We start from the raw sequence: 23,280 nt of genomic DNA, 5'->3' as shown, positions 1-23,280 counted from the left end.
CATTTAGGCATGTAGGTAGGTAGATAGAAGGATAGATAGACAGACGGATGGATGGATGGATGAACAGATACACTGACAGACAGAAAAACACCTATGTTTCCTATTTCAAATGTTTGTTCCTTTTCTTATTTCCTATTATGAGACAAGGAATTTAAATATGGAAGTCTCGCTCAGAAATCTCTTACATATATACTTTTATAAAAATAAAAAAGTAGGGGGAAAATACAGATGTCAATGAAATTATGTGATATCATTAGTCTTCTCTTACATCCTCCTTGATGTTATGCCCATGTACACCTACATATGATAGATGGATATCACACGTCACATATTGATCGTATATACAACAGCTGGCTAACAAATGCCCCTTTATCCAGTGTCTGGTTCATAATCCTAGGTGAGCTGCAATTGCTCTGCTCGTTATTTCCTTGACGTTCACTGTTCCTGCGTTTGCCTGAAACCTTCCTATGAGTCCCTACAACTCTCCCTGAGCACTTCCTTCTTACAGCCTTGGGCGCAGCCAGAGTCCTAAGGATTTCATGCCCCCCGAGACTTGACGAAAGTCACAAGGTAAATACCCCAGCTACCTTGCTCTTTGGGTAAGACATCTCCAAAGTGGTTTGCACAGTTCTAGGATTCCCAGTAAAACTTACCTGTAGTTGCCCACGTGGAAACCTACGCATTAACACGGCCTGCACCAACTGTGTTTTCTTCCTAGTATTACCTAAGCACTCCCTTATTGGATCTTCCTGGGAACAATAAACTCCTTGCTCTCAAGCGTCTTTGTCTAGTGGAACTCATTCTGACATAATGAAAGGGGATATATATTCTTCCCCTGTACTCTGAAAAATACACTTGTATCAATACATCCCCAACCCCCCTTAGCTTTCTTTGTCACTTTCCATCTGGGGTCATTTTATTCTTCCTGAAATTCATGATATAGAAGTGTCTCCAGTGATGACAGGATGATGGATAAATCAGCGTTTGCATTTTGAAAAATGTCCAAGCTACTCATTTCTTAAAACTGTATTTTAAGAATAACATACGATTTCATTATGTTCTGACTTCTATAATGATATTTGGGAAAGTCTATTATTAGAGACTAATTTTTATTCCTTTGTAAGTAACTCTGGTCCTTTTAAGATATTTATTTTTTACATTCTCTAATCCCACTGCATCTTGCCTAGCGTGTGTATCTGTGCGTGTGCGTATGCATGTGCATACATTTGCTTTGTCCCACTCGGGACTCATCATATGCCCTGAGTGTGCAAATCCCTGTCTTTCATCATCCAGGCAAACGCCAGCCACAGTCTCGTCAAATATGGCTCAATCTACACTGGCTTGGCCTCTCCTTCCAAATCTCCAAATGAATGAAAGATTAGACAGCTTCATTCTGTCTTCCATGTCTTTTAACATGTATTTTATCATTTTTTATCTCTATTTCTTTTGTTTGTTTTCCGGTTCTTTTAAAATTTCTCCAGCTTGAGATATAACTGACATATAACCCTGTGTAAATTTAAGGTATGTAATGTGTTCATCACTACTGTGCCTGTAGTTCTTCTGATCTATTTCTAGCTCACAAATTCTCTTTAGCCAAATCCAATCAGCTTTTGAACCTATCCATTGACAGTCTTTTCATTTCTACAACTCTGATTATTTTAAAATGTGAAGATGTTTTCTACCATTTTGTTTTTCATGTTTCAAATTTCATATTTTATTTCTTCAAGCATTTTTAAACACACATATAGTATATTCTACTTTTGATAATTACAAAATCTGAAATACTTAAGAGTTCTCATTTTGCAGCTTTACTGTTTGCCTGGGGGCTTATTTCTCTGCTGTTTATAAATTTGCATGTGCACTCGTATGTGGCAGAGAAGCGCTGTAAAATCAGGGTATACAAGGATGTTCCTCTACAGAGAACACGCCAGATTCCTTTGATCGCTTTAAGGTTATTTTCCAGCTTAGAGTTGTCTTGACTCTGCTGACTGAGTACACTGAAACCCAGATTCTTAGGAAGGCAGAACTACAATTAGAAATTCTCAGAGTGACCCAGAGATCAGTCTCTCCATTCATGTTTGGCTCCTGGAATTTCCCTCCTATTGTTTTGAGCTTACTTACGATTTTGTAAAAAGATGTTTGGTGTCTCTTATCTAACATTTCCATCATTATACACGCAAGAGATCTTTCACTTGATCTACACTTCAGATTGATAGAAATGGAAGACACTGGCTTTCTTAAAAATTGGCAGCAACGTTAGTTACAGGGAAAACATATCACTGTTCAAAATTATACTCAAAGTATTATCTCCCCAAGGATATGACCGTATAGGTCATTTTTAATGCATAGTACCCGAAAATTATTTATACTTGCAACATTTAGTTACTGGCGCTTTCAAAACATTTTCAGAGGAATGATGCTTTTATTTCAAATTAATTTAGAGATTTATTACCTTTGATTGGTGACGGATCCTTTTTAAGAAAAGGAAATTGTTCTGTTCTCAGAGGAAATGGCTTTCCAACATCAAACTTTGTGACCAACTTTGATACAGTATCCCAGAGATGTTCATAATCTTTCATAATGACATTTCCCAAATTCAAATGTAGCCCTACATGAGTTCAAAGTAGTAAACACTGAAAGTCATTCACACATACACAGAAGCACACATTTTGACTAAATTCACAGAGCTCTGAAATACTTGTCAAACAGTGAAATTTTCTGTGAGTGCCACACTGAACCTAGAGCCAAACGGTCCCTAGAGTTGACTGTGGGACTGGAGACTTTAGAGTTTATCCTGTTTCCCTATTTGATAACTATTAACATTATAACTGCCTTAACTAACAATAACAGATGGTGAATATCTAACTATTCTTCAAGGTAACAAAAAATGTTACGTCACACATAACTTTATAATCAATAAAACAGAATAAAACTATGATTTTTCAAAAATGAGAAAGTTTGTAGAGGACTGCTAAATTTATTTGTAGCTATAACTCATTCTAACACTTGCAATATGTAGGAACCAAACCTTAGAGGTCAAAGAAGCTTCAGTAATGCTCAATCAGTTTTAGTTCTCTTAAAATGTCTTTTATTTTTCTTTGACTACGAATAAACAGCAGAAGATTTCTTCTAATGAAATTATTCAAAGAAAGAAAAATTAATTATATACAACAAATATATAAATCAGCTTTACCTTTGGAAAAACTTAAAATTCCCTAAATATCTAATAGTAGTACATGATTACATTAATTAGAGTAAATATTCTGAAAAATGTTCTGCGTATATTTAACTGAAAAATTCACCTGTTAAAATTATCTAGAAATGCCAAGCTCCCAAAGATGTATGTTTTCCAAAAATACTTGTGGAATAATATTAAGTTAAAAATATTTTAAAACACAACATTCACTCTGATTGCAACTAAGTAAAACTTATATACACGCATAAATAAATATCTGGAAGAAAATGACTGCTATATGTTACAAGTATAGGAAAATCATTTTGAAGCTTTAAATCCTTTATAATGTTTATCTCTGGGTAAAGGCATAATTATTATAAGATACTAGGGTGGTACCTTGAACACTTTCATTTTCATAGTAAAATGCTATATTCTTCAATAAAAGCTCATCACTTAAGTCGGAAAGGTGAGTTAAATTCAGATTCCAAAATTCAAAAACGTCTATATTACTTAGGATGAAGTATTCACACCACTTTTTCTGAAATTGGAAATAAAAACCAAGTTAGTGACAATTTTTACATTAGCAAGAACCTAGAAGACTTCAAACATCTCAATAATCCAACTGAAAGGCAAGTGGGCTGGGCTCTTCCCATTCTTACGGATGTGAGCCCTTCCAGGCTGGGTCATATTGAATGCATCACACTTTGAAAGATTTAAAGTTAAAATAATATCAGGCTGACCAAGAATGATTCAGCATAGTCCTTATTCCCAGTCACAGAAATCCGTACTTGACTCTTACAACTTCTCTCCCACAGATACGGGACTAGAGAAATATTTCTGCTTTCAAATGTGCCTCTGTTCTTTCCTCGGGGTTTAATGCTTCCAATGTTACTTTCAGGTCAAAACAGCATTTAAAAAAAGAGCATGTGATTGTTGAGGGGATCCTTCGCAAAGATCCCCATCCACCTACATTCCTGGGCAGCTGTGTTCCCGCCTGTCACGGGCAGAATGTCTTCAGCGGCAGCACTGAGCTCAGAACAGGGCAGCCGCGACTCAAGCAACAGCAGCGCACAAACCTGGTCATCCCTTTAGTCAGCGTTCGAGTTTGGGGAGTTGGGTTGAGAGGGAAAAACGGAGGCTTCTCTGCTCCACACACAATAACACACCCAGGCTCTCCAAATGTGAATAATCTCTTTATCTATATGGATGTGGAACTTTAACAGCGTTACCCGATAGAAGTGGAACGCAGGCAAGCTGCATGTTACCTTAAACTTTCATGTTTCTTAAACTTTTTTCACGTTAAAAAAAAATAAGCTGAAATTCATTTTATTTTATTCAACCCAACATACCCAAAATATTGTCATTTCAATGCGTAATCAATATAAAAATATTCACAGAATAGTTTACATGCTTTTCACACGAAGGTTATGAAATCTGGTGTCTCTTTTAGACTTAGGCACGTTTCAAGTGCCTAATACCCAAGTGTGGCGATTGGCTCCTACCCTGGACGGCCCAGCTCTAACCAGGTGACTGAGGATGGCTGTATAGGGTTCCTGATGAGGTCACAGGTATCAAAGAATCAGGAACCCCGTACCTAGGGTGGAGTTTTACCTACAAATAAAACACGAACGAGCTCTCTTCAGGGCCATAAAGCTGTGGTCCTCAAACTGCTGCAAAACCTCCCCTGGAAAGATTATTAAAGAGAAGACAGGGCTTCCCTGGTGGCGCAGTGGTTGGGAGTCCGCCTGCCGATGCAGGGGACGCGGGTTCGTGCCCCGGTCCGGGGGGATCCCACATGCCACGGAGCGGCTGGGCCCGTGAGCCATGGCCACTGGGCCTGCGCGTCCGGGGCCTGTGCTCTGCAACGGGAGAGGCCACAACAGTGAGAGGCCCGCGTACAGCCAAAAAAAAGGAAAAAAAGGAAAAAAAAAAAGAGAAGACAGCTTGCTAGGCAGCATCCCCAGAGGCTGATCCAGTAGGTCTGGGGGGAGCCCAAGAAACTGCATTTCTAACCTGTTCTCAGGATGCTATTGGTCAGGGGGCTGTACTTTGGGTACCACTGCCATGTAAGGGCTGTCCCCACCGCCAGGCCACAGAGCCTTTCCCATAACACCGCTGAGTAAACAGAAATATGCGAAAACAGGACACCAAAGGCTCCTCACTGGAGGCACTTCACCTGAGAGGTACCTCCACGTCATCCCCAAGTGTCAAGATTTGGGCCAACATGAAACTCTCTCTTCCACTTCCTGAGCTACCTTCCCCAGAAGCCTGAGGATATGCCCTTCGCTGTGAACATTTCAGAGGCTGAAATTATGTTACGAAGTTAGGCTTCTAGCTCCCAGGTGCTACCAAAGTGAAGCATGGAGAATGGTGAAGACAGATCAAGGTGGGGCTCACCCAGGTGACAGTCAGCCCTCCCCACGTCGGGAGAGGGGAAGATGAGGAAGGGCACAGACTGGGAAGCTGGGCAGAGATGAAGGTGGACCTCGGCTTGGTCACTTATTAGCTGTGCTAGTGGGCCCCACAGCCCTTCTGAGCCCAAGTTTTCGTCAGTAAAACGAGGACAGAGGAGGAGTGATGTGTCTGAGTGAGGCAACAGAGGTCAAGGACACGCACAGAATAAACGGGAGGCCCTCCCACCACATCCAGCAGTCCACGCCATCCTAATTAAAGGTGATGTCTTCTACCAGCCAAAGCCACAAGGAATGTCCTGCAGGGCCATCTTAGAACATTCCATAATGCAGAAAGATTTTGTAATGTTCTTTTCAACTCGTGCTCACTGTACATAAGAAATTGTTTATAAAACTCTCTATAAATGAAAAGTATACATTCAGAGCATTCCTTTAAATCTGTAAATCAATACCACAGTTAACACATTCATACTATTCAATAGTCGAGCACATGTAATTCAACCTAAATAAAGTTGACCAAAAATTAAGTATTTCTCAGAAATAAAATTACAACAGAACTCAGAGCACAATATTATCGATGCTATAATGTGTTATTTCAGAATCTGACATGCTGTATAAATAGGCTCAGTGTATTAAACTGGCATGACATATTAAAATTCTAAAGTGAATTAAATGGGAACTAGGAATAGTCTTCATAAACCTTTTAATTAGCCACAGTCTGCCTCTGCCTGACAGAACCAAAAACACCTAGAGCAAAGCTCCCCAGTGGGACCTGGAACACAGGAAAATGCTTTCACTCGAGCGTCAGCAACCCCCATTATACTGTGTCCACCACCTCACAAGACCGTTTAAAACTTCTGTCAGAGCAGTTGTGAATGTTCACAAATATGACCCAGGTACGCATCGACGGACTTGTCTGCTCCTGAGCTGCAGTTGCTGACCCGACACCTCTGTCAGCTGTTACAGTAAATACAGTCTATGCACCACCAGCAGAACACTAGTCCAACACATCACCCTCAGGTCAATTCCCTCCAGGGTCTGCACTGCATCCCCCCAGCCGGACTCCAACAGGGGCGTTTACACAGGGGTCGCCTCGTCTCAGTTGGAAGAGGGTGCCCTCCGCTCAAGATGTGGCCCCAGGTGGACAGACTCTCCTGTGCTCTGCTCAGGCCACAGACCCAGCCCCTTGGACGGAGACTGGCTGCTCACTGGCTTCCACTGGGTCCCCTGGAGCTCATGTCTACCAAAAGCAGCCCTGAGATGTTGAGGGACTTGCCACGACATTTCCCACTCAACTCGCCTGCCTTCTGAGGACCCTCAAGCCCAGAGGCCCACCTCCGCACGCTCATCAGCCAGCGGGACTCACCTGGGGCCTGAGGACCTCAGATGCCCTCCCACCCCTGGCAGCACAGGGGCCACATCTCCATCCTTCATGCCCGGACCCCAACTGCATTTTCTAGACCAGTCCTCTGGCACACGCGGCCCCAGGTCTCTCGGTGAGGCCGCCGTCTCCCAGCCTCCATGCTGCCAACAGGTGCTCTCTGTCACAGAGCCCAAAACCTCAGGGCGGACTCCATCACGCTGCCCACCCCACGCAGGGGACCCTTCACTTATGCTCCAACGGGGTCCCCTCCTCACTCACGGACACTCTATGGGAAGGGGGAGGGAGGCGCAGTGGGGGCAGAAGACAGCTGTCTTTTCAATAATATTTGTTATACATGGATCAACGTACAGCAAGTCCCCTACATACGAATGAGTTCTATTCCAAGGGCTTGTTCGTCAGTCCAATTTGTTCGTAAGTCCAACAAAGTCAGCCTAGGTACCCAACTAACACAGTCGGCTGTATAGTATGTACTGCCATAGATTTATAATACTTTTCACACAAAGAATACATAGAAAACAAACACAGGATAGTAAAGTGCACAAAAGCACGACCACTTGCAGAGGAACCATGCACAGGACAATGCATGCCAGACACATGAACTAACTTACGTGGCTGGACGTGCGAACACACGTTCACATCTCTGAAAGTTAGAAACCTGAAGGGGACTTACTGTGTTATTATTTTAAAAGCCAGGAATTTGGCTTTTGTTTTTCCAATCCGCAAAGTAAGGGCACCTGCCAGTCTAGCTGGAGGCCAGGCTTATGAGGGACAGGTAGTGCAGAAAAGAGGTTTTCACAGACGTTTTTCACCTGATAGAATTCGGGGAGTCCGTGAACTTGGGTCAGAAAATTACACTTTTATTTTTGCTAACCTGTGGCAAAATTTGTATTTTCTTCCATTGCAAACCCAGACAAAATACCGTCCCTCCCAGGCAGTAGCTGGGATTGGGCACCAGTAAGGATCACAGATGTTTTCATTATAAGCACTGCAAACATATCGAGATATTGTTGACACTCACCATCCATTGAAAGTACGGTATTTATCTGATTATCTAATGTAGTAACAAAGAAGCGCACGTGTTACTATATCACAAATGATACAATTATAATATTTTGATAACGGTATTTCACCGTAACTGATTTCCCTAAGAACCTTATTTGAGGCATTTATATTATTCTGAGGAAGGGGCCATAGCATTCACCAGATAGCCACAGGGGCCCCACAACAAAAAGGCTAAGAAGCCCTGAATAATTCCTTTTTGTGTGGTTCTGACACACCTGTCTGCTGAGGATGGAAAAGTGAGGAAGAGGGGACCACAGTGCAGATCGCGGCCTTTCCCGAGGAACAAGCACCTCCCCTGCCACCTGGCTCCATGCATGGCTTGACCACGGGATGGAGAAGACGGGGTGTCCTCGTCACTTCCGACCTATCCTCCTACCCCGGCCCAAAAGCCTGCCTGCCATCCGTCTGCTCCGTCTGGAAGCCCCTCCGGACCACGCTTCTAGGTCCTCCACGACCCCAAGTAACGATGACTTTCCTGCCTGGCGCACAGTTTCACCAGCACCACAGATAACTTCAGCCTCCAAGAAGACGATACCATCGACATTTCTCGAATGTCTTGTATCCAGTGACCCCCCTCACCCCTCTGACCCAGGTCACATTCTCCCCAACATACCCAGGACTGCCATCACCAGGACCTGCTCTCCGTCCTTGCCTTGGTTTGGGCTCCCCCATGAAGCAGACCCAAGCCTCAACTTTAAGGAAAAGTACTAATTTGTGACTGCTCTCAAGAGGCGCCCGTCAGGGGATGCAGAAGTGAGACGGGAAAGAAAAGAAAATCAGTAAGGACCATGTTTTCCAACCCATGACCCCTGTGGACAGCCAGAGCTTAATTCCACTGGGAAATTGAGAGCCTAGAGCACATTTCAGGGTTACCTGCCCCGACGTGTAAGGAAGCTGGGGTCTCCTGCACCCAGCCCTCACCTGCCGTCAGTGGGGCATTACACCCCAGCATTTGAGACCCAGAAGATCAAACCTTCAGGCAGAGAATGGCAGGCATTTACAGTAAGATGGGAAGTAAAGGAGAGAGAGAGACGGGCCAGGGAACGACAGTCTGTCTGCCTGCCAAGCCCCAAAGAGGGGTTCCTCACGCCCACCGCCGGCCCATCCTTCCAGCCCTGTGTAATGGCCATCACACTCCTTCACTGATCACACCAGGCCCCCCAGGTCAGCAGCCCCTCTGCTCTCTCCCTGCACGATAGGGTCCTTGTAGCTTGTCTCTGGTGCTTTGTTTCCTAGCCCAGCATTTGCACCACCCCCTTGCAAAGATACGGAAACCTCCTTTCCTGTCTTTTTTTCCATAAAATGGTACAAATCCACCAAGGGCGTCCGCCCCGCCTACACTCTCTTGTTCCTTTCTGTACATATCATGCCATCAGCTGGCTTCCTTGTGCCTGCGGCCATGTGGTTAAGACCCACCAGACAAGGAAAAGTATATGATAACACATACGGGTGCCACTATAATTCTTTTGTCAAACACGTCAAGGGAAGCCTCCAAAGTGCCAGGCAGGACAGGGTGGTATGTCTCTCTCAGTAGAGCTTATACTCTTCCCCACCTCCAGGAAATATTTCCCACATATTTCACTGTTCTTAAACTTCCGGGCTTGCTGCCTTGCCATGACTTTGAGCACATGACTTTGTCCCTACTTGACAGAGGAAATTCACACCAGCAAGCAGGAACTGTAAACAGACCCCACAACATCCGTCACGGCCAATCTGTACCATTCTTTCTTCACTATCTCCTGTAAGAATGGCCATACCCCTCCCTCCATAAAAGGGCATCCTCCACATTGCTCCCCCGCCTCACCTGACTCTCCCTGCATTTTCATCCTATCCTCTCTTAGTTTCCATGATCAGCATTTAGACATGCTCCATCTGTCATTTTAAAAGCACTTTTTTTGTTGTTTTTATTTTATATTGGAGTATCGTTGATTTACTCTGTTGTGTTAGTTTCAGATGTACAGCAAAGTGATTCACTTATACATATACATGTATCCACTCTTTTTTAGATTCTTTTCCTGTATACGTCATTACAGAATACCGGGTAGAGTTCTCTGTGCTACATAGAGGTCCTTATTAGTTACCTATTTTATATAGAGTAGTGTGTATATGTCAATCCCAATCTCCCAATTTATCCCTCCCCCCTTACACACCCTGGTAACCATAGGATTATCTTCTATGTCTGTGAGTCTGTTTCTGTTTTGTAAATAAGTTCATTTGTATCATCTTTTTAGATTCCACATATAAGTGATATCATATGGTATTTGTCTCTCTCTGTCTGACTTACTTCACTCAGTATGACAATCTCTAGGTCCATCCATGTTGCCGCAAATAACATTATTTCATTCCTTTTTACGGCTGAGTAATATTCCATTGTACATATGTGCCACATCTTCTTTGCCCATTCCTCTGCTGATGGATATTTAGGTTGATTCTATGTCTTGGCTGCTGTGAACAGTGCTGCAAAGCACTCTCAATTGACCCAGGTGCCAGCTCTGCCCTTTGCCGTTCCCTTATTCTCAGCCTCTTACACTGTTATGTTTTCCTTCCCACTCACCTCTGAATCACTGACACTGACTTTCCTCCCCACCACTCTGCTCACCTGCCTCTTGATTCCCATCAGCAGTGAGCCCTGTGCCCTCGAACCCAGTGGACTGTGCTCAGTCCTTAACCCCCTACAGCTCTCCACACACCTGATCCTATTAGCCACGCCCACATTTGGAGACACGGTTCCTGTCTCTCAGAGCCATCCGTTCCCCTCTCTCCTCTCCGTCCATTTCAGCAGCTCCTTCCCAGCACCTCAGCCTATGTGGGGCCACTGCACAAGGGACTTTCTCGGGTCTCTGCCCCGGGCCCTCTTATCATCTCTCTCCCAACATAATTTCGTCCACTACTCGAACATCCGTGGGCTGATGACTCCCAATCTTTACGCCCAACACATTCCACTCTGCGGAGCTCCAAACCAGTATTAACACAGCTCACCTGGTACCTCCATCTGGGTATGTCCTTGGACCCTCAAAGGCACTCTTCCCAAAACTGAACACACGGCGGCCTCCACCAGTGTCCCGTGGACCATGGAACCCTTCCCTCCCCCCGGAGGCTCAAGAGGAGACTATCCCCAACTCTTCCCTGCCCCCCGCCGCTCATTCACTAAACCTGTCAACTCCACACCTCAAATCATGATCGACTGCCCACTGCTGTCCAGCCCTCTGCCCATGCCCTTGTCCCCAACATCAGCACCACTTACAGGCACGGACGGAGGTGACAGTCACGTAACTGGCTTCCCAAGTCCACGTTTCACCTCTCTGATGCACCCTCTGCACTGCACCTGAGACACTTGTTTTGAAATGAAAGTGCCACTGACATGCTAGAGACCATCCAGCTGCCTCTTACTGTGCTTGTCATCAGGTTACGTCTCCACCCTCCTAACAGCACCTGAAGGGGCCACGGGGTCTGCCTCTGACCCGTCCCTTCCACTTTGTCCCTTTCCTGTGTTCTTTCTAGTCCAGTGACACTAGGTCACGCCATCCTCAGCATGATCACACAGGCTGCTTTACCTCCTAGAATCTACTGTGCAGCCTCCCTCCAACCTGCTAACTCCTACACACAGACTTGGGTTACTTAACTTCTCTTCATTTCTTAAGAGAAGTCATCCTTTTCAGACTGAGTTCAGTCTTTTTAGTATCAGATTCTAAAGCGTCCTGCAGTTTCTATCCTGCAGGAGTAGTTTTAAAAATTCCTTATCTGCCTCTCCTTGCAAAATGTAGCTCTGTGAAAGTGCTGGGCGGGGTGGGTGAACACCTTCTTTTCCTGTGATCGACACGATGCACATGCATTAAATAAATATTTGTGGACTGGCTTCCTAACTGATTGGTTCTAAAACACTTTCCTTGGACATTCTGACTATAAGTATCAAGATCCTTAAAAAATGTCCATTTAAATTGATCCACTAGGGCCTCCCTGGTGGGGCAGTGGTTGAGAGTCCAACTGCTGATGTGAGGGACATGGGTTCGTGCCCTGGTCTGGGAAGATGCCACATGCCGTGGAGTGGCTGGGCCCGTGAGCCATGGCCGCATGAGCCTGCGCGTCCGGAGCCTGTGCTCCACAATGGGAGAGGCCCCCCCCAACCACAAAAAAAAAAAAAAAAAAAAAAAAAAATTGATCCACTAGTCCCATTTCTGGGCATGGAGTCCCCACATTAAAGGCAAAAGCTTACACACACAGAACCCAAAGAACAGCAGCATTTATAGTACAACCAAAACCCTCTTAATATCCCATGGTGAGGAATGAGTAATCAAGCCATGGGACATCCATTAAAAAATAGCCAGCAGCCACTACAAAATGAGCTAACCAAGAGTGTGGAAGAAAATAGAAAAATATGTGAAAAGAAAAAAATTTATATATATATATATATATATATATAATTTCACTGTTAGAAACAATAACAAATAACAGAAAAAAGGTCTATGCATTTAAAACAGACTAAACCAAAATATTAACAGTTATCCGAATTGACCTGAGTGGTGGGCCTCTGGGTAAGATTTTCTTTTGCTTTTGCTATTTTTTTAAAGTCTACAAATTTCCTCTAAATGTCCTCTGGAATGGATGAAGATAATCAACTATTACACTGATTTCTTCAACTGCGCTGAAGAACAGAACATGACGGAAGCCATCTCTTATAGCTGATGACACAAAATCCTGACCTTAACACAGACCAGAAGCGGGGCTATGACACATCCCCTCAGGCTGAAGACACACCAAGCTGTTGGTTTTTACCACCCAGAGTTGTTGAAATTGGGAAGTGACTTATTTAGGCCTTTTACACCTTTAAAGCTGCCAAAGGGCTGCCATTGTTCCCATACAAATCTGTTTTTGAAGGTCACTGTGGTTTTTCTACATCTAACAATTGAAACAAAAAAATAAACTAATCAAGGGCTTCCCTGGTGGCACAGTGGTTGAGAGTCCACCTGCCGATGCAGGGGACACGGGTTCGTGCCCCGGTCCGGGAGGATCCCACATGCCGCGGAGCGGCTGGGCCCGGGAGCCATGGCCGCTGAGCCTGCGCGTCCGGAGCCTGTGCTCCGCAATGGGAGAGGCCACAGCAGTGAGAGGCCCGCGTTCCGCAAAAAATAATAATAATAAAAAAATAAAGTAAGTAAACATTTAAAAAAATAAACTAATCAAGAGTATACTTACCATTGTTAAGAAAGTCTGAATGTCCTTAATCCAGTGGGAAGTGATGAATCTGGCACATGCTCTTTGGGAAAGAGGTAAGTGGAGGAGAAATGCCACGCCGAGACAGTGCAGTCTACACCAATCTGTCACCCCCTCCAGGGTGGGGTAGTTCGTCTCCACCTGCATCAAATAAAGAAGGTGGGTCAGAGGACCGTGGCCAGGACACCGCCTGATGCCTGGGCACCTCAGAGAAGGTGCAGCTGCACCACGTGGGCAGGAACCACATGCTCTTACGCTGTTCACTCTGCATTTTTGCAAAAGTTCTTTTCTTCACGTAACACACACATTGGGTAAGAGAGACAGGGAACCGCCAGCTTAGTAGCAGTTTACATAAAGCAACTTCCTGTGTTCTCAGTTGAGCCCAACTTCACATGAGCTGACCCAGCAGCGCATGACGTCAGGAGCTCACAGGATTCTGCACGGCGGGGCCCCACGTGAAATGCTCCATCTCTTTCACTCAGTGTGCCTCCCTCCACAGGGCCAGACGGGGTGCAACGATGAGAAGCCCCAGAGAGACAAGTGGTTTAGGATCACTTTTGTGATCATTTAAAATGGCATGCCTAGCCATCTACGTTATTTTGCAAAGACACTATTCAAGCAGACCTAAAGGACACGGGAGAAAGATGACGAGCCCTGTTCGTTTCTGAAACTATGAAAGAAAGAGACCAAACTGCGTTTCTCTTTCAAAAGAATCTTCAACCAGGAGTTCCCCAGCACTCAGGTTGTAAACAACACAGTACGTGTACACGTGTGTGTCTGAGTGCATGCGTGCACTTGTGCAGACACACGGGGATGGCTAGTTGGTTGGAGAACAAACCCACACCAGTCTACAGAGTCTCAATGGCCTCTGTCAGCCCTACAGAAGTTGTGGCTTTAGCATCTGTCCAGCCAGGACAGCAGGAAGCTGCTTGCACAAGGCAGTGGACAGAGTGGAGCTTGGATAAGACAGACAGACCTGGTTTCAATCCACACTGTATTTCATCCTTGGGTTTGACGAATCTTCCCTGGACTCTCTGAGCCTCAGTAAGAATCACAGCACCTCCCTTAAACTGCTGTCATGAAGACTTAATGGCACAAGGCATGTAAGAGCCCAGAACATCATAAGGGGGTAAACTCTCACCAAGGGCCACTTTCTTATCTTCCTCTGGAGGGTTGGACATATTTGACTAAAAATGTACTAAGGGAAACATCTGTGAGTAGAGCACCAACCCATCTAACAGCACAATAGATGTTTCAGTAAAGTCAAATAAATAAAATTTCACTGGTGTTTCACGGTAAACTTATCATACCTGTTGGATGTTAGCTTTCTGAGCATCAGTGGTCTTCGATCTGTTTTCTAAAAAGTGATGGTATAAACTCAAAGACAAGGAGCACGAAGTAACACAAAGAACTTGCCGAATGTCAGATCCTTCCGGCCACAGTTGCTTAAGCAGAGAAATAGTTTCACATGCCTGTCACAGAAGGAAATCGTAAAATGTCATGATATTTAGAAAAATATTTTCAATCATAAGTGATCTTACTAGAAGAACTCATAAAGAGAAAAACAGATATGACTACACAAAAGTGTAAACATTTCTGTTTAAAGGAAGAAACAAAATTCAAAATGGGAACATAATAAGTATTTCAATGAAATTATTACAAGTTTATATACATAAAGAGCTCATATAAATCAATAAAACATCTAAGCCTTTACTAAAAGATGAGCAGATAATTCACAAAATACAAATATTAATAAAAGTGTTCAACCATTTTAGTAACAAAAAGGACAATTAGATAGCATATTTTTACTTTCAAATTAGCAAAGTATATTTTAAGGATAATAGCACTGGAAATCATGTGACATGTCATTTCTCTTATCTTTGCAAATCAGAGTATACATAGGCACAGTTACTGCAAAGCTATTTGGCAATACATATGATTATCATTATGTATGTTGATACTTTCTGATTGACTATGCAAGTTCTAGGTATGTAGGTTAGGTAAGTTATACAAAATGTGTACCAAGATTTATGCTCCAAGATGTTCATCACAAAGTTATCTGTTAAAGCCAATTTTCAAACAATTTAAATGTTCAGCATTAGAGAAATATTAGGCATCCAGTAAAAATAAAATTTGTGAATAATTTTTCTGATAATTGGAAAAAGTGGTGTATTAAAGTCTGTTATTAATATGTTTGTCTGTTAATATGATTATAGTGATATTAATTTCCTGGTTCAACAAACGTACCTTGGTTACATCAGTTGTTAACACTGGGGGCAGAAGCTGGGTGAGAGGTATATGAGAACTCTGAACTATGTTTGCATTTTCTTAGTAATTAAACAATTCATTCAAATAAAAAGTGTTTTAAAAGTTTCAGTACCTCTTCCATCATATTTTTCCATTTTAAATTTCCAAAAAGATGTCCTAATGCTAAAACTCTACATTCCTCCAGTTGCTTAATCAGGGTTTTATAAGCATTCTCAATGTTCTTTTCATTCTGCAAAAGGAAGGCAAGGCACATAAATCGTCATAAATAATATATCACACTACTTTCCAACTAAAGAAAATCATATATTGAAGATAATATTGTTACAATATATTTCTAAATAAAAAAAATAATAATACAGATCATCAACAATGCTTTTAAAGCCTGCCTGTCTTCGCCAAATTAATTTTTGTCAAGGTCCATTTTATTTTTTAACAACTTCATGAAGGTATAATTAACATGACACAAAATCCACTCACTTTAAGGGTACAATTCAATGGCTTTGGGTAAATTTACAGAGTTGCGCAACCATTGCCATAATCTAATTTTAGAACATTTTCAATATCTCAAAAAGAAACAATTTACCCATTTAATGCACTGGATTTTATTAGAAAAAAATTCAGACAGACAGAGAGAATAGCATAACCGCCTTCCCCAGGTAATGAACATCCAGCAACAGCCATTATCAACCGCATGGCATTTTTATACACATTTCACACAGTCCTCAAATTGATCAATGAAATCACCTCTTTAAGGTGAGTGCTCAATAAACTAGGAAATAAATTATTTTACCAGAAATAAAATCCTCCATTAAAAAATGTTTTTCTTGAGGAAAGACCAGCAAGGAAGTTTGTAGGGACTCTTCAAACACAGATTCAGAAATTGCTCTAACAGAATAAAAAATGAAATGAACGGATTACAGGACCTCCTGTCACTATAAAAAATAATTTTTTAATTAAAAAAAAAAATACACACACAAGGCTGTTGCTACTCACAGCAGGCAACCAGAGTTGGAAATAGTTTAATGACTGAAGTTCTAACGAAAGCAAAGTAAACTATCTTATTGGATTTTGTGATAACCATCCAGATGTTGCCAGTGCCACGAGGGGTGTGACCCTCAACTCAAAAAAGTGAAAGTGTTAACTGACACAAAAATCATTTTGATGATATATAGAATTGTCTTCACATTCTAAATTCACTATAAGTAGTGAAAATTAGACAGAAACCAAATTTATTTCTAAAATTGGTGAGCATTTTTGAACTCCCAAACGTTCAATACAGTCATTACCAATTATACCAATACAGCAAAATAATAAGATCACAGGATTAAAATTCTAAATAGTTTGAAAATTCTATTAATGATTTAATGCTAAGAAATAATTTTATTTCAGGGACCTCCCTGGCGGTCCAGTGATTAAGACTCCATGCTTCCGATGCAGGGGGCACAGGCTGGATCCCTGGTCGGGGAACCAAGATCCTATGCGCCATGCAGTACGGCCAAAATATTTTTTAAAAATTTTTTTAAAAATTGTATTTCATCAACTTTCTCCATTGTTTTCTCATGAAAAGCTACCATATTCACCATCATTTCACTAGTATGTGGACGCGTGTCTGGCCTTCCTAAGTGGAGGTGGAACCCCATGCCACACTTAAGCACAGAAGGGCTGGGGTCAGGCTGCCTCTTTTAAAATCCAGGCTGTATTATTGGATTTGGAATTGACAATGGGCAGATTATTTGTTCAAGTATCTATTTCATCATCTGCAAAACACAGACAACACTAACACCTCCCTCACAGGGTCACTGTGAAGGTTAAATAAAATGACTCATGGGAAGTACCAAGCACTATTGTTATGACAACAACTGCCCAATAAATGACTGCATTTTTGTTTCATTATTATCATTTCTATTTTTCTATACCTCCCTGTTAAACCTATGATAATTTCCATAAAAGACGGAGAAATAAAACTGAGTCAAGTAATGTAGAAAATTTCTCGAAATTCTAAAAGTTTGTCTTTTAGGTGCAAACTACCTTCTGGAAAAACATCTGGATTTTGTACTTGCTCGGCATAAAGTACGCATAAAGTCGAAGGACATCGGATGCTTGGCCCGAGAAGAGCACGGCATTAACCTTCATTGCCCAGGACTGAATGATTAAAAAGTTGAAAAGGTGTACTTGTAGACGGCTCAGGCTTTCATCGGCAACGATCAGAAAATATGGGTAACTGTCTTCCAAGAAAGTTTTCCACTCTTGTGAGAAGCACCCAGAAAAGTCCGTTCGAACATCAATGTCGGTATTATGCTCAAGGTGGAGAATCAACGCTGTTCTCAGAGGAAGAAATTCAGGGATGTCGTTGTATGCATGCTCAGCATCCTGTGGGGTAGACAATTTTGAAATCATTATTTAGCTGTCTACTAGTTTTGTTGGTTAACACATACCATGAGAGTCATTAAAGAAATAGGTTCCAACACAGTTGTATTCTGTTTTATAGTCAGAACATAGACCCTTGATCCTTGACTGTCATTTTGCAAATACAGGCCACACATCACAATTTGGGTTTAAATACATGTGTCCCCTTGAACTCACACTTTCCCTTCCCATTCTAATTCTTCTCTCCAATCTCACTTCAAAAAGAAAAAGGAGGGCTTCCCTGGTGGCACAGTGGTTGAGTCCGCCTGCCGATGCAGGGGACGCAGGTTCGTGCCCTGGTCTGGGAAGATCCCACATGCCGCGGAGCGGCTGGGCCCGTGAGCCATGGCCGCTGAGCCTGTGCTCCGCAGAGGGAGAGGCCACAACAGTGAGAGGCCCGCATACCACAAAAAAAAAAAAAAAAAAAAAAAAGAAAAAGGAAAGAAAAATATGTAAAAGCAAACGGTAGCTATAAAGCATCCATAGGAAAAGCTGGGGTGGATCGCTCTGCAGGGACAGTCCCAGGTCACCCGGAAGTTGCACTGGTTTTTATCAAAAGCCCACAATTCATGCACTGCTTGCAGGCAGTCAGCGAGGTTCAAATATCTAACAATAATATGGATCACAAAAGAACTGAACAGACATGCACCAAAACCTCCAAGAATAACACACTGGTTTCCTTTAGGGATAGAATGAGGAGGAGGTGGTGCTATGATACATACATGTATTTGAAACTGTTAAAATTTCATTAGTTATATGCACATTCAAAACAAGGAAGACCAGGTATCTTCCCTTGGATGTATTTACTGCAGAGCAAATAAGAACGAAGCAACATTGGTGAGTTTGATCCACCTCTGGGCTCAAACAAACTGTTTTTTGGGGGGTTTTTTTTTGGTTTTTCTTTAGTTGCTGGGAGTAGGAGTTTACTAATTTGTTTATTTATTTTTGCTGTGTTGGGTCTTCGTTTCTGTGCGAGGGCTTTCTCTAGTTGTGGCAAGCGGGGGCCGCTCTTCGTCGCAGTGCAGGGGCCTCTCACTATCGCAGCCTCTCCCGTTGCAGAGCACAGGCTCCAGACGCACAGGCTCAGTAGCTGTGGCTCACGGGCCTAGTTGCTCCACGGCACGTGGGATCCTCCCAGACAAGGGCTCGAACCCACGTCCCCCACATTAGCAGGCAGACTCTCAACCACTGCACCACCAGGAAAGCCCCCACAAACTGTTGAGTTTTGATGACAGAGGTGGACCTACTTGGAGTTGGGAGATTAGAACCCAGAGATCAGCTCGGTCGCTTCCAAGGACACCCGTCCCCCTCCTCCAGGGTCCTGTGTGTCCTCACAGGAAAGCTCCATGAGGGCAAATAAAAAATAATCCTCTACAAATGACCCAATTTCATTCCTTTTTATGGCTGAGTAATATTCCATTGTATATATGTACATCTTCTTTCTCCATTCATCTGTGACAGACATTTACGTTGACCTGGCTATTGTAAATAGTGCTGCAATGAACACTGGGCTGCATGTTTCTTTTTGAACTGGGTCATCTCTAGAGATGTGGATGCATCTAGAGACTGTCATACAGAGTGAAGTAAGTCAGAAAGAGAAAAACAAATATCGTATATTAACGCATATATGTGGAACCTAGAAAAATGGTACAGATGAACCGGTTTGCAGGGCAGAAATAGAGACAAAGAAATAGAAACAAACGTATGGACACCAAGGGGGGAAAGCGGGGAGTGGGAAGAATTGGGAAATTGGGATTGATATATATACACTAGTACGTATAAAACAGATAAATAGTGAGAACCTGCTGTATAGCAGAGAGAACTCCACTTCACTTTGCTGTACAACAGAAACTAACACAACATTGTAAAACAACTATACCCCAATAAAAATAATAATAATAATCCTCAATGTAGTAATTTCTGAATACTGGGATCCTGGGTCACTTTTTTTTCTGTTCTTCCCTTTAAATTTTTTTTTTTTTTTCTTACAGTACGCGGGCCTCTCACTGTCGTGGCCTCTCCCGTTGCGGAGCACAGGCTCCATACGCACGGGCTCATTGGCCATGGCTCACAGGCCCAGCCGCTCCGCGGCATGTGGGATCCTCCTGGACCGGGGCATGAACCCGCGTCCCCTGCATCGGCAGGCGGACTCTCAACCACTGCGCCACCAGGGAAGCCCCTTCCCTTTAAATTTGCTGAATTGTTATAGATCGACTTCACTTTGAAATAAGAAAAAAAAAACGACTTATAAAACAATGTCATTGTAGTCTTAGTTCTCAAATCATAGAAAAGAACCCAACTGTCACATTACCTTGAAGAAAACGACGGCAAACTGTCCTCCTTTATTAATTAGATCCACAAGGTAGCATTCAACCAGGTAAAAGAAGTGCAGGCCCTGTTCAGGCTGCAAGGATTTCTCACAGATGTATGTCATCAGCAGTGAGTCTCCATCAATCAGAAAAAACTCAGACTCAACAAAATCATTGAACAGACTGTCATAACTAAAATACAAACAGTGAAAATGAAAAATTACACGAAGATGAAATCAGGCCCAAAAGGCAGCAGCTTCATTATCATTATTATCTTCATCATCATTATCATCAGTAGCTTGATTTACTGAGTAATTCTTTCATGGGGGTCTCCACACTGACTTGCCAAAGACACCCACAAGCATGAGTGTCCTTCACAGGAAGAATCAACGTCACCTCCGCTCAACAGGGAAGGAAACTGAGGCTCGAAAAGAGAGCACGTTATCTAAGGCCAAAATGTGGGCTGGACTCAGGGACTGAATACCTATATCTGAATATAGACCTTCCTGCTTCATCAATCTCATCCTTTCTAAAGAAGATGTGGCACATATATACAATGGAATATTACTCAGCCATAAAAAGAAATGAAATTGAGTTATTTGTAGTGAGGTGGATGGACCTAGAGTCTGTCATACAGAGTGAAGTAAGTCAGAAAGAGAAAAACAAATACCGTATGCTAACACATATATATGGAATCTAAAAAAAAAAGTCATGAAGAACCTAGGGGCAAGACGGGAATAAAGAATAAAGACACAGACCTACTAGAGAATGGACTTGAGGTTACGGGGAGGGGGAAGGGTAAGCTGTGACAAAGTGAGAGGGTGGCATGGACATATATGCACTACCAAACATAAGGTAGATTAGCTAGTGGGAAGCAGCCGCATAGCACAGGGAGATCAGCTCGGTGCTTAGTGACCACCTAGAGGGGTGGGATAGGGAGGGTGGGAGGGAGGGAGATGCAAGAGGGAAGAGATATGGGAACATATGTATATGTATAACTGATTCACTTTGTTATAAAGCAGAAACTAACACACCATTGTAAAGCAATTATACTCCAATAAAGATGTTTAAAAAAAAATACATGGAAATTGTAAGCATGATTTCGAGAAGATTGAATAAATGCTCTCAAATACGGGGGAAAAAAAATCTCATCCTTTCATAAAACGATGGGTTCACTGACAGCCATGGACAATAAAGCAAGAGAAGACTGTTTCCACTGACCATCAAACAGCTCTAAAAGTTCTGTGTTCAACAATCTCATATATATATATAAAATACCATAATACATATACTAAGATAAATGATAAATAGATTAGATATATGGAGAGATGGAAGGATGGATGGATGGATAGATAGATAATAGACAGATGGTAGATGATAGATGAAAGATAGATAATCACTTTAAGGCAACCCGATACACAGGGAATAAGACGTAGAAGTTTGTATCTCTTGATTTATTACGACAACACGCACTCAGCTTCTGCCATTTGATCCAAAATCAACTGTGACATATTCTCTAAAAGCCTCAGGTACTTTTCTAAACCTAAAAAAAGAGAGAGAGAAAGAGAATGAATTATTTTCAATCAATTCTTTTTAAAAGAGCTATCATTTACAAATTATTTGAGAAAGAAAAAACAGTCATAAAGTTAATTCTATTACATCTGTGTAGCTTGCAGAATCATTATTTTACAATTTATAAATATTTTAAATTGAAAATTACCCATTCTTGCCACGTGCCTCCAACCTGATGGAAAATATTAAATATAGCAGATATCCTTTACTGTGGTACCTCTAAGTGGCAGATGCTAATGAAAATGGCAGACCTACAAAGAAAGAAAAATTGGAAATGAATTATTCCATCAACAAACAGTACTGAATGACTATTGTCTGTTAAACAAAACTTTAGGCACTGGGAATACAAGAATAAACAAAAGTCAAAATGCTGTCAGTTCCCACGAAACTTAAAATTTACCAGGAAAGATAAATATCAATCAGATAATCATAGGAACAAGAGAACATTGCAAATGTGACAAAGTCAAAAGGTCAGTGGAATCTTCCCTAAAGAAGCAATGCTTGAGCTGAGTTCTGAAGAATAAGATGAGAATTAAACAAACGGGTGGGGTGGGTAGCACTGCAGGCAGAGAGAACCCAGAACACCTGGCGCAAAAGCCTTGTGGCAGGAAAGTGTGTGGATGGTTCTAGGTCCTGAGAAGAAGCCAGCCGCGCTGGAGTGCAGAAACACAAAGTCATGCAGAGCCTCTGATCGCATGTTTGTCATCCTAAAATCCACTGATGGATTTTAAGCAGGTAGTAATGTGATTGACTTTGCATCTTGGAAGATTACTCTGGCTCCAGTACAGAGAATAGATGGGGTGAAGCAAAGACCCCGCTAGTGAGGTGGAGAGAAAGCCACTGTTCTAGAGCAATGGTAGTAGCTGCATGTAGTGCAGCTGGACAGTAGTTTGAGGCACATGTTAATCTCAGATACTCAGAAGGTGAGTCTGACATGATGAGGAAATGGATCAGCTACGGACAGAGAAGAGAAGCCCCTTTAGGATTCTACCTGATGCAATCGGATGCAAGGCGAGGCTGCTCCCTGGGCTGGAAACCTTGGGATGCGGCCAACGTCAGGGAAAGATCCTAAGTTCATTTGTGGTCAGCCTGGGTTCGACTTACTGTGGGATATGTCCTGTAAGTAATTAAATGTACAGGTCTAGAGATCAAACACGAGGTCTGGGCTAGACCTCAGTGTGAGAGCAGTTTCAGTATTATGGTTATTAAGTGAGGCCACCAGTGTGGATAAAGTCGCTTGGACAGAGAGACACAGAAACATTAAAGACAGTATCAGATACACGAGATGAGATGGGTTAAATCACAGCATCCCAGAGGTTCACGGGTGCCCTTAACGTCTCAGGACTTTTTTTTTTTAAATCGTACTCCTAGGACAAAATGAATACCTAATAGTTCACGTATTAAGCAGTGAACTCCAAACAAATTAAGTCCTAACACCTTCATTTGAAAATATAATGCACATAAACTGAAAGAGATAATACA

At 42.5% G+C, this 23,280-nt stretch overlaps 1 protein-coding gene across 1 annotated transcript in view; it reads right to left on the bottom strand.

Annotated features, from left to right (window-relative positions):
* DDX60 (DExD/H-box helicase 60) overlaps window positions 1–21,737 on the bottom strand; it is a 79,092-nt gene extending 57,355 nt beyond the window's left edge. The window contains 8 exon segments of the mRNA XM_007457387.1: window positions 2,453–2,608; window positions 3,572–3,713; window positions 13,226–13,376; window positions 14,594–14,715; window positions 15,624–15,740; window positions 17,540–17,881; window positions 20,229–20,418; window positions 21,700–21,737. Coding sequence (XP_007457449.1) covers window positions 2,453–2,608; window positions 3,572–3,713; window positions 13,226–13,376; window positions 14,594–14,715; window positions 15,624–15,740; window positions 17,540–17,881; window positions 20,229–20,418; window positions 21,700–21,737 — 1,258 coding nt within the window.
* Between the last annotated feature and the right edge of the window lie 1,543 nt (window positions 21,738–23,280).

The sequence above is a fragment of the Lipotes vexillifer genome, unplaced genomic scaffold, assembly GCF_000442215.2.
Source record: "Lipotes vexillifer unplaced genomic scaffold, Lipotes_vexillifer_v1.1 scaffold668, whole genome shotgun sequence".
NCBI lineage: Eukaryota > Metazoa > Chordata > Mammalia > Artiodactyla > Lipotidae > Lipotes > Lipotes vexillifer.
This window is presented reverse-complemented; position numbering and strand designations above follow the sequence as displayed.